Source organism: Nyctereutes procyonoides, unplaced genomic scaffold, assembly GCF_905146905.1.
Source record: "Nyctereutes procyonoides isolate TBG_1078 unplaced genomic scaffold, NYPRO_anot_genome, whole genome shotgun sequence".
Lineage (NCBI taxonomy): Eukaryota > Metazoa > Chordata > Mammalia > Carnivora > Canidae > Nyctereutes > Nyctereutes procyonoides.
Window position 1 is genome coordinate 29,153,438 of NW_026575043.1, and position 12,857 is coordinate 29,166,294.

General features: G+C 41.9%; 1 protein-coding gene across 4 annotated transcripts in view; it reads left to right on the top strand.

Annotated features, from left to right (window-relative positions):
- The window catches only part of PRKG1 (protein kinase cGMP-dependent 1), a 1,197,536-nt gene that overhangs the window by 747,124 nt on the left and 437,555 nt on the right, over positions 1-12,857 (top strand). For all 4 annotated transcript variants that reach the window (XM_055322712.1, XM_055322713.1, XM_055322711.1 and 1 more), the window contains exon 4: positions 7,997-8,102. In XM_055322712.1, the coding sequence (XP_055178687.1) occupies positions 7,997-8,102 (106 nt within the window). The remainder of the gene's footprint in view (positions 1-7,996; positions 8,103-12,857) is intronic.

A 12,857-nucleotide genomic window follows, 5' to 3' on the forward strand; every position in this document is an offset into this window, starting at 1 on the left:
TGCATGGAGCCTGCTTCTCCCTCAGCCTGTGTCTCTGCCTCTCTCTGTGTCTCTCATGAATAAATTAAAAATCTTAAAAAATATATATATCAGACAATGAAAGTAGGACAGACTGATATAAATGCAACAGACATCAAGTTCTTATCTCCTACAGTAAATGTTCAACAATGGTATTCAAAATAATCCTCATTAGTATCCTATCTGTATTAAAAAACATCACCATTCATTTGGTCCTTGCAATATCCTTAACATTTGACAGCAAAAATAAATGTTAAAATCAATATGATAGTTAATGTGTTCATATATTCCAAAAATCACCACTTGACCTTACCAGTTATATGGTACAAGGTACGAAGTTGAACATAATTTAGAGCATTCTAAACCAATTATATCGGTTTCGTCGAGGTAGCTGCTACATGACATCCTTCAAATACAGGACCATCACTACGACCCTGTTAATGATTTTTCTACTATTAAGCTTATAATGATGATTATCTGCAGCGATGAATTTTGCAATCCATTATCTTCATAGAATGTACACTTTTTCTAGGCAAGAAAGTTTAAAATATCACCCCCCCCTACTAATGGTGAGGCAATTTTGCACAGTGGAGACTTCATCATGTTCCAGATGCATTGAAAATAGCAAATGGCCTTCTCTAATTATGAAGCATTTGTCTACGAACATTCTGGCAGTTGGAATTTGGCTTTAGGCTAACATATGCCTTAATGTTGGGAAGCAGTTGTGGGCTCCATGGAACTCCGCCCCCCCCCCCCCCACCAAGCCTCTGATCTGTCACACTATGTATCTGAGGGATCACCGATGATTCAAGCACCAGGAGATGGAGGTGGTGGTAAACTAAAGCTTCTGGAGGGCCTTGAGTATGTAGTAAAGTACCTTATGGTGTGGGCTGGCCCTCTTGAATGTGGAACTCCTGGAGTGAGTTAGTGACACCTTTCCTTTTCCTTCCTTCTGCGTAAAGTCCTTAGAAACTTCTCTTCCACTTAGACAAAAGCTTACAAAATCAACATAAAGCTTCAAATGAGACCCACCTATTTTCTGCAAATATTTCTTGCAGACAGAGGCTGACTTGGGGTAGAAGTTGTTACCCTGGAATCCTTGTCAGAACACAAATGACTCTGATGATCTCTTATTTTGTTTTCCTATGATGTAGAAGAATAGAAATAGATTTTACTTACACAAAGTGTTCAACGTGCACAATATTCAATTTGGAAAATACTTGGTGAGCTCTTAATTTGTGCCATCCTACAGAGCAAGAGAATATGTGGAGAAATGATTTATAGGAGTATTGCTGTTCTAGAGTAGTGCTGACTGACAGAAATGTGATGAGTGTTACATGCAATGGCAAATTTTCTGGTATCGCATTAAAAAAAATAAAAGGATACAATGGAATATTATGCAGCCTTAAAAAGGATGACCACATGGGTGGACCAGCAGGTACCATGCTAAGTGCAATTAGACTGAGAGAGAGATATATCGTATGGTTCTGCTCATAGCTCTAAAAACCAAAAACAACAAACCAACGGATAAACAAACAGAAATAGGCCTATAAATACAGAGAACAAACTGATGGTTACCAGAAGGAGGGTCGGGGTCGGACAGAGTAGGTGAAGGGGAGAGGGAGGTATAGGCTTCCCATGAAGGCATGAAGTCCCGGGGATGGGTGGTGTACGGCAGAGGGAATCTAGTCACTGATGTCGTAATGCCAGTATGGTGACAGGTGGTAGCTACGTGTGTGAACATGTAGAGAAGTTGAATCACTGTGTCATACGCCTGAACCTAATTTAACATTATGTGCCAACCATACAAAAAAAAAGGAAAACTAAAAAGTAAAGGGAAGTCAGTGTAATGAATTTTTGTAGTACGTTTTTACTCAGTAGGTCAGTTTGTTCTACTTAATATGTTAAATATTTTTATTTTTACTTAGTATGTCAAATATTTTTATTTTAACATGTAATCAATATAAAAAATTTTAAGACCTTTTGTCTTTTTTCATACAGAGTCTTCCAAATTCTGTAACTTACCCAGCACATTTCAATTTCCATTAACCTTAAGTACTCAAAGACCCCAGATGACTAGGGGCTATCCTATTGAACAACGGATATTTAAAATTCTCAAGGGCTAGGAAAATATAAACAAGCTTGCAAAAGACCTGGAAAGGTCTGAAAAGGGAAAAAAAATAATAAAAATAACTCTGAGCCAAATATTGCCAGGATGAGTGAGAATTTCAGGAGACAAGTAGGTAGAAAGTCCCTCTAGGTGGGGGATCTGTGTGGGCAGGTGGGCCTGGGGCAGATAGGAATTGATGTGAAGGGTGTGGGGCGAGCCTGAGGCCAGGAAGACCTGGGAAATGCCACTAGTTCTGCCTATGAAATTTAAGTTCTGTCTTGGAAATACCAAGTACATGTCATTTTCTTTAAATACTGATGAGCATCTCCTGGAAAACTAAAAGCCATACAAAATATGAAACTCCTCGTATCTACTTATCTAGCAAAGTAAATCCTTTGATCAACTTTGCGTTCAGCATGGTCAAATACACATAACCTAAAACATTGTTTTTAAGTGTGTAATTCAGTGACATTAAGTACGTTCACACTATTGTGCAGCCCACTACTGTTCCTCTGGGGGAATCTTGCCTTGGCCTGATCTGAAACTGTCCCCATCGAGCACCACCTCTCTATCCCCTACTCCCCCATCCCCACCCCCATCCCTAGCCATGATTCTATGTTGTCTCTAGGAATTTGATGATTCTAGGGACCTCATGGAAGTGGAATCCTACAGGGCTTGTCCTTCTGTGTCTGGCTTATTTCACTTAATATAACATTTTCAGTGTTCGCCCCTCATGTAGCATGTATCAGATTTTCATTCCTTTCATAAGGAATTGTAAATATAGGCTATATCTTCTATATCTGTTCATCCTTTGAAGGACATTTGGGTCGTTTCAACCTTTTGACTCTGATGAAGAACGCTGCTGTGGACCTTAGTGTACAAATAACTCTTCTTGGATCTGCTTTCAATTACTTTGGGTATGTATCCAGAGAAGTAGGATTGCTGGATCCTGTGCTAAGTCTAGGTTGAAATTTTTTTTTTTTTTTTTTTTTTTTTTTTTTTTAAGGAACCGCGCAACCATTTTCAAATGTGTCTCCACCATTTACCATTCCCACCAACAATTCGGGAGAGTTCTAATTTGTTCACATCTTTGCCGACACTTACTATTTATTTCTTAAGGATAGCCACCATAATGGCTATGAAGTGGGTATCTCATTGTGGTTTTGATTTGCACTTACTTAAACGTTTAATGGTGTTTAAATCTCCCCACATCTTTATTGACAAATGCAGGGTTTATGGACTGGCCTCTGAAGGGAGGAGGTGGAGGGGAGGCCGTCTTTCAAGGGTGAGCCTTCACTTCAGAGTCTGATGCTGTGTCCGGGTATATAGTGTCAGAATTGAGTTGAATTGCAGAGCATCAAACTGGTGTCTTGAGGATTGCTTGTTGGTGTGGGAAATCCACCCCCAACAACCCTGCCCCATTGGAATGGTTAATGGAACTTCTGTACCTCCCCTAGGCCCTATCTTAAAGTGCCATCACAATGGGGATTAAGCTTTTAACTTTCAAATTTGGGCACCTATTCAGCCCCTGGAGCCAGGTGAAGAACCTGCAGAAGAAGATTGTCTTCTGCAAAGCCTCGAATCCACCTTTCCCGACAAGAAATAGGGGAGCCTGGGAGGCCTTAACTGTGTACTCACAGCCCTGATACTTCCCTCCACCGCCCCCCTGCTGACACTCACTCTTGATTTGTTCTTCTATTATAGGAGACAAAGAGGTGACAAGTGTTTTCTGTAAAGGGCCAGATAGTCTCTGTCAAAACTCTTCAATTCAGCCAGACACAACATGGAAACAAATGGGCATGACTGTGTTCCAATCAGATGTTTTATGGGCACTGAAACTTGTTTCATGTACTTCTCATGTGTCATGAAATATTTTTCTTAAAATTTTCAGCCATTTAAAAATAAAAAACCCATTCATAGCTAGCCTGCCATATAAAAACTGACCACAGGCCTGCTCTGGCATGGACGATAGTTTGTTGGCCTCTAGATCACACGTTGTGGAAACAGGAGGGATGCATTTGTTTTCTATCCTTTACATCTAGCACCGGTGTAGGCTAGGTTGGTATAAAATAAATATGAGGTGAATAAATATTTGAGTTTTTGTTTTATACCCACACATCCTTTCTCAGTATTTGTCCAAAATTTGAATTGCGTGGTGGGTAGATTCCCCAATAGAATTGAAGCCAAGCCCAGGTTTGTGATCAAGGCCTATGTTGAAGGCGTTCTTGATGTGCTCCTGCAGGTAGAGATCTCAGAGGAATGGGGATTGGCCTGTTTTCCTCTGAGCTCAGTGTGGCCTGAAACTGAAGAAATGATCACTGGCTCAGCAGAGAATTTTAGATACGTACTTGCACAAAAAGATCCATTCCCCACACCTACTATGCCTTCAGCCTTTGAGACTTAAGTGTTCAGCAAGCATAATCACGGTGAAAATCACAGGAACTTGCTCAAGTGCTTATTGCCTACAGAGGTTAATATACCCCTTAAAAATCAAAGGTACATGGAAAATTAAAAAAAAATTTTTTTTTTGAATGGTCTGTAAGTTACGGAAGAGCCTGACTTCCACTCCAGCTGGCTGTTGAAGGAAGGTGTTCATCACAACTCGAATATAACCACGTTCTCGAAAACAAGGCAAGGTGATTATTAGTCACGCTTGCCCACCTGTGAAATGCTGACTTGACTAATAGGTATGTTGGCTGACTACAGAGGAGGTTTGGGCATGTTGCCCAAGGTCATGGACAAATTTGCAATATCCTCAAGCCATGTTCATTATCTTGCAAAATATCTGAAACCATTTTTTACTTAGAGACCTTCCAATAGCCCATGTAAGTGGGAGTCAGAAGATAAAATGAAAACATTTGACTCTGTGAACTTAGAGCTAATTTTTTAATACATGGGTCATGAGTCCTGATGAATAAATTTAGATATTTTAATGTAACTTTAGAGTCTACCTAGGTTTACTTTTTTTTGGGAGGGGGGGGAGGTGAACTTTGTGTGCATAAATTATATTAACCGATAGACCTGATGCTTATCAAATGGAAAGCTAATTTCTTCACTGGGGAGAAGTCCTAAGAAGCGAGACCTGGACTTTTCTCTGGGGGGAATGTACAAACTTACTTGAGGGAACCAGATCCAGGCATAGGAGAGACCATGACCAATATTGGTAACGTGCTACAGATAGTGACACGGGGCAGAGAGCTGGCTCAGGAGACGGGACGAGAGCCTGGCCTCCAAGGGTGAACTCGGACTGAAAAGGTTGCAGATAAGTTGGTCCCAACACATCAGCACATGCATGTGTCACACGCCCCTGACCCTCCTCACTGGACTCCAAGTACCATGGTCTCTGCTTGCTACTTCTCCTGTGAAACTGCACAACTGCACACAAGGGGTTACCAGGACCTTTTTTTTTTTTTTGGCTTCCCATCCTATTCCCACTCTGCCCTCTGGTCTTTACATGAATGTTATTTGACAGTGGCCGTGTTGGTCTGCTTTCTGCTAGATCTGGGTGCCTCTGAATCCAACTTCTGCCCCTCCTCGATTGGTCTTTATCAGCTCTCACTGATCATCTCTGTTTAAGAGCCTGTAATAGAAACCTTTACATACTGCAGTTGGGAGTATGCTCTGTGGCCTGCAGGGCACAGCCTTCACCTGTATGTGTGCTTGACTTCCCTTTGACATTCTGCTTTAAAAATTATTAGAGAGGCAGAGACAGAGGGAGAAGCAGGCTCCATGCAGGGAGCCCATGTGGGACTTGACCCTGGGTCTCCAGGATGATGCCCTGGGCTGAAGGCAGGTGCTAAACTGCTGAGCCACCCTGGGACCCTACCCCCCGCCCCAACATTCTGCTTCTAAGGAGTACTTGGGGTTCAGTGCAGTATGTATATATTTAATAGTACAACTGTCTTCATTGCCACTGTTTTTAGGACAAAAATGGTTGGTGTATCCTAATTCATCCTTTGGAGGAAGACTTTGTAGTCTGGAAATACCTAGGAACTGATAAGAATGATGATGGATACCGAATTTTTTTTTTTGTCTTGTAAGCATTCAAAATCTTTATGGTATATTCTTAAATTGTTTTTTTTTTTTCTTTTGTCTTTAAGATTCTAGTAGCTTTTTGTTGCTCATACGTGAATCCCTGCTTCCTCTGCCTGGCTTCAAGGCACCTGCAGCAATTCTACAACGACCCTGCAGGGTCTCAGCCTTTGGGTACTGTGGTATCCCTGCCTGGACTCCCCTCTCCCCCAACCCCAGCCCCCTTCCAGCCCTGCTCTTGGGCTCTCCCCAACAGATTTCCCCCAACCCTCAAGCTCTCTCCTAGCTCAGCTCCTGTCCATTTTAAAAGCCTCTCCTCCTTGTGAATCTCTTCCTGAACTGGCAGTCCTTTGTGGTCCTGTCCTCCAGTCCTAGGGTTTGTCTCAAGTAAACAGGTGTTCTGGAAAGGAGCCTGGATTCCGCAGAGGAACTAGAATGTGGCTGGAGAACATCTGTGCTCGTTTTTGAGGATAGTTCATTTTTCAAAAGATACTTGGAACGGAGCCATGTGTGCACCAGCCTTTGCTGCTTTGTTCATTTTCTCATTAACTGAGCACCTTTTTTTTTTTTTTCTCTCATCCAACAAAGAGCAGACCAAGGGGGAAGTCGTGTTCTAGTTTCTTAGCTTTGAAGAATTTTGCAAGGAAAAATTAGGGAACAAAGATAGGGGTTTACTCTAGAACGCCTAGTCCCTCCCTCCTCTTTCCCTCCACTGCTGTCACTCGTGGTCCCTCCCCGCGTGGTGCACCTGCAGCCTAGTACCATGTGCCCCTGTCCCGTACCCCCGTACCTCAATCCATTACATCCAGCGGACTTAGTTGAGAGAATTGTCCTCTTCAGTCTTTCCATGTTTGGCTCATTAAACCATAAACCGTCTCTACTAGCTTGTCTTGCACCAGCCCCTGCATAGTCCCTTTACCCTCTTCTCCGTGGGTACAGTCTGCCGATTGGCTTGCTTCATTTGTGTGCCCACTTAAAATGTTCTCTATTGTGAAAATCTGCAAAAAGACATAAAAATGGAGAGCATAGTACAAGGAGCGTCTTGGATGTCCATCACAGATTCAGTCACGGAGATTTTTGGTGTGTCCTTTGAAAACCTAAGCAGATCTTAAATCATTGTTACCCTATAGCATCTTTCCCCAAAACTTGTCTCTTAGTCGTGTGCTTAATAGATCAAGTGGTGGACTTCTGTGGTGCTCAGTTTCAACACTATTGTTCCTTGTCAAAGACTGTGGTATGTAAGACTAGAAATTAAAACTCAACAAACATACCTAGTCTAACTTCACGGGACAACTTTGGGCACAGGTTAGTTTGTAAAAAGGAGTCTCGTGTAGAAATCCTTGGGCAATTATCATTTCTATTATATGGAATTCAGCCTGAAGCCTGAAGATGGAGTTTTCACCTCTACTTTTTACAATTAAAACAGGATCATTTAAGTCCTTAACACCATTCTGGGTAATTACTAAGGAGTGTTATTAATTGTGAATCGTTCTTTTTCTCTGTGACTTTTTTTTTTTTTTTTAATTCTACCGATAGTCTTGAAAGTACTAAATTTGTTCAGTGGGTACTGAGGCATTCCCATCCCTTCAGGACAGAAGAGCGATGAGAATCTTCCTGTTAGGCAATAATACTAAGTGGAAAATTATGAACTACATCTCGCCTGTAAGAATACCTGTCGCCTTCACGAAACAAGATAGCATGATGGTATCAGCTGTAAATGAAGGTTGATCATTTCCATACCTCTCCTGGATCCCTCGTCTCTCCTGCATGATGTGGTTCACAGCTGAAATGGTCTAACTTTTTTTTTTTCCCCTGTTTCCTTTTTCTCTTCTCCAGCTCTTGTAAATGTGAAACTCTGGGCCATCGATCGACAATGTTTCCAAACCATCATGATGAGGACAGGACTCATCAAGCATACCGAGTATATGGAATTTTTAAAAAGGTAGGATGCTCTCATTTCTTCTGCCGGGGGTGCTAATTGCCCATTCAACCCTCTTCTTTGACTCGCACCCCTCTTGGGCTGAATCTCCTACAAGTTTGTGGAAGCACAAGGCTTTGGCCTGGCTTCTCTCTGTTTCTGGTACCCATTTCCATGATTAAGTCAGAACTTGAGTGTTTCATTGAACATCTTCTTGTGGAGGAGCAAGGCTCAGAGAAACCAAGAATTTGCTTGAACAAAATGGTATGTCGAGTCCATCCCTCACTATTTATCAGTTAATATGTCTGAGGTACCGCTTCTGACTGAATCCTCTCTTGGGTAAGACTCCCTGTTAAAGGTCAGATCACAAAGATGGAAGAGTGCCAAGACCAAGCTCATTATCCTTTAATCCTGGGCTTAATGTCCCAAATTAAATTTGTTTTATGTCACAGTTCTGAAATATCAAAAGCTTTTCTTGATAGTGTGTATTATCATAATTCAGTCTAGCATGGAAATTGGAATAAAAGAAACAGCTTTTCATTTCTTAAGATTACACTGATATTTCCTCAAATGCCTGCCTTTGTCTCTGAGCTTAAAGAAAATATGTTATTTTATCATTAAAAAGAATATTGACAACTTTCCCCCCCTCCAATAAATATTTTGTATTTTTCTTTTGAAAATTGAACCATCCTTAAGTAGTGATATACACTAGTAGTTAAAAGGTAGTGTAGTGTCAGTTAAGGTCTCGTTTTTCAGAGCTAGAATGTTAAATGGGCTTTTTCTCTCTATACATATTTGTGTGTGTGTGTGTGTGTGTGTGTGTGTGCGTGTGTGAAGAAATGGTTTCATTGGAGCTAAAAAATCAAAATGCCCTCTTGTTTCAGTGAGACATCATGACACACGCCTGTTACATTTTCTTACACAGGTTTAAGGCTTGATTTTATGTAGCTTATTTTCTGATTCATTGTTTATATATTTTTCATTTCCACATTTTTTTTCTTTAAATTCCTGCTTGAAGGGACAATAAAATCATAATTTGAGGAATACCTGGGTGGCGCAGTAGTTTGGCGCCTGCCTTTGGCCCAGGGCGCGATCCTGGAGACCCGGGATCGGATCCCACTTCGGGCTCCCAGTGCATGGAGCCTGCTTCTCCCTCTGTCTGTGTCTCTGCCTCTCTCTCTCTCACTGTGTGCCTATCATAAATATATAAAATAAAATAAATTTAAAATCATAATTTGAGGTCAAGTAATAATAGCTATATTTTCATTTATCAGTAAGGGGTTGGGATTTTCCTGGAACGTGACTAGATGAAACATTTAGAAGTAGAAATGTCAATTGCTGTTTGGAGTTTACTAGTATAGTTTGCAAGGGAATTATTCAGGTGCTGTGCATGTATCCATGTTTGTGTATAGGTCTGCGTGTGTATGTGGATCTGTATGTTGGTATGTGTCTGAGGGAATAGAAAGAGAATAGAGAGCAATAGGCTGAAGAAATAAAAAACTTAAAAATGCAAATTTAAAGTGCAAGTCACGGATTTCTTCAGATGCAGCCTAATAGCCAAAGATCCCAGCTGGTAACTGATAAAATTCTAGCCTGTAGGGCAGAGCCTGTTAGGTGTGTCATGTACCTAAGCATTGGGCACTTGGGGTGTAGGTTTCAGCTTCCATAGTTTTGTTTTCTCCAGAAAATGGAATAAGCATCCACACGTGCTCCCATGACACACAGAAACCTTTCCAGAGCCCCTAGTTGAGGCCATGAAGTCTCACTGTGATCTAATTGAGCATGTGTGTATTTCCATTTTGGTTGTATTTTCAGAGCCACGTACATTTGTTCTGCTCTGACAGTTCAAACCTTGAACAATAAAAGTTGGTTCTCCAGGGTGTGGGAACATGCCTAGTTGGCCAGCTTAGAGCAGGTGAAGTCCAACTGGTTGAAGGGGATGTAAACATAGACTGTCACTGTCCCTCCGGCCACATCCTTTGTGAAGGCCGCACTGGGCTGGGAGCCTGGAGAGGTGACAAGGTGACAGCATGGCCTGGGGTCAGCCTTCATCGTCCTAAATGAAGACTGTGGTTACCTGGTTCTCTCTAACTCTTCCGTGGCTCCCAACTGCTCTTGAATTATGCACAGCCTTGTTGGCTGGACATCCAAGAGGCTCCCAAAGCCACTTGAGCCTGCTTGTCCAGCTTGGAGGCTTCTTGTCCTGGAAAACCCAAAAGTTCCCTGTGCTCAGCCAGTCCCTCAGCCCCTGTGCTTTAATAAAACTCCCTGCCAATGTCCCTACACCTTTATTTCTCTTCCATCAGTGTTCAAATTTTATTTTTACGATCCTACCAAAAGCCGCCCCTTGCATCACTAGTAACCTCATTCCACCAAGAAGTAACGTTTCCCTTGTGTGAACTTCATCTCTACTGTGTGTCTCAATTTTTATTTTACTACAACTTAACTGCTAAACTTACTTCTAGGCTGTAAACCTTTCTTAAGCATCTTGTTATTCTTTGGCACAAAACTGATTTTGTAGATAATTTATATACAGTAAGGAGGGACCAGTGCATGGTTCTCAGAGCCCAAAGACAAGTGAAAATTCAGGGCTCCTTTTATCCAAAAATTAAATAAATCAATGAATGTGTGTATGTTAGAAACATTAGAAATGTTAGAAATATCAAGACCATCACAGCATAGTGTTAAACCAATAGGCATCTTCTAAGCTTGGGACCTGTACTGTTGCCTGAGTTCTACACTCATGAAGCTGAATGAGTAAATAAGATTCCCCTCTCCTTTACTTTTCCAAGCTAACTATACTTAATGCCCTTTATTTTTGTAGTACTGTTGAGAGGTATGTATAATAGTCCCAAATGAAATGATACTGTTAAAAACTTACATGAGCAAAATTAAGTAAAATCTTCTATCATAACTTAATAGTTTTGTTTTTTTTGGGGGGGAGGCACCCAGGTGGCTCAGTGGTTGAGTTTCTGCCTTCAGCTTAGGTCATGATCCCAGCGTCCTGGGATCAAGTCCCCCATGGGGATCCCCTTTGGGAGCCTACTTCTCCCTCTATCTCTCCCTCTTTGTGTCTCTCATGAATAAATTAATAAAATATTTTAAAAATAGACTTTAGGGCAGCCCCGGTGGCACAGTGGTTTAGCACCACCTGCAGCCTGGGGCATGATCCTGGAGACCCGGGATCGAGTCCCACGCCAGGCTCCCTGCATGGAGCCTGCTTCTCCCTCTGCCTGTGACTCTGCCCCTCTCTCTCTCTCTCTCTCTCTCTCTCTCTCTCTCTCTCTCTTCTATTTATTTATTTATTTATTTAATAAATTTTTTTAAAAATAGTTTTTATTTCCCTATTTTTGTCAAATTTGCTTATCACTCTTAAATTGTATACAATTTTATGTAGTCAAGTCAATCAACTTTTCCTTTTATGGCTTCATGTATAGAAAGGCTCTTTAAAAAAAAAATAATTTAGAGAGAAGCCAGGTGGACAAGGAGGGGCAGAGAGAGGCTCCTTTGTCTGCAGAGAGCCCAACATGGGCATGGATCCCTGGGACTCCAGGATCATGACCTGAGCTGAAGGCAGACACTTTAACTGAGCCACCCAGGGGGTGCTGCTAGAAAGACTCATTTTATGGTAATATATAAAAATATGGACTTAGTACTTTGACATTCTCCCCTTTTTTGTTTGCTTGTTTTTTTAGTTTTTAGATTTTACTTATCCATGAAAGACACGGAGGCGGGGGGGGGGGGGGCAGAGACACAGGCAGAGGGAGAAGCAGCCTCCTTGTGAGGAGCCCAATGCGGGATTCGATCCCAGGGCCCTGGGATCACGCCCTGAGCCAAAGGCAGATGCTTAGCCACTGAGCCACCCAGGTACCCCTTAGACATACTCCTATAGCAACCTGAGTGGGGGGAGTGAGAAGGAGTGGTTTTCTCTAATGCGTTTGCCAAATCATTCATCTCCAACTTTCTACCTTAGATACTTATACTTTACATTGTGTTAAGGAGTTAAAGCAATTGAGATACACCCAGAAAAATAACAAATCTGAAAAAACAATCTCCTGGCACTGCTCATCTGTCTCCCCATGCCATGCTTCCTTGTTATTTTTCGAAACAGGCAGTAGGTGTAGCGGGTGAGAAAACGCGACACACCAGGCATATACATGTTCGGCCAAAATGCATAGATTTTTCTTTATTATCGAAGTTGGTTTTTATTTTCACTCCAGTGCGTTTACCCATGTCGTAGCTCCCGGTCATGTGGGTTGGCCTCCTTTTTGCTATTGAATGCCACATCAAACTCCGATTCTACCTCTTTAATCAACTTTGCCATTTCTCTCTTATGCCTCTTTGACATTCCCTGATGTAAACACAGATGTTCCTCTGCAGGCATAGCACACACACATACACACGCACACAAATATTCAAGGGGCAGTGCTGCTAAGCAGGGCATGGTTGCTCTAGCTCCCGCGGTGATTTTTTGCCAGTTGTGAGCATTTGCATCCTCTTTGGCTACTGGAAAATGCTGCTTTATAAGATGGATTCTGAAAAATGAGCCAAATAGCTGCCAGAGTTAATTTGTGTTTCCTTTTTCTGAGCTGCTCTTGGCACTGGCATCTATCCCAAGGAGCTGCAAGATGCAGCTGCGTGGCCACTGGGTGGGCTTCTTGGAACTAGGATGACATTACAGCCATGATCGTGAACTTCTATTTATGTCCCTTGCTTCACTGACAAAGGAGAGATTAGGAACATTCGGAATTTAAGCTACTTAGTGTGGACCCTGTTCTG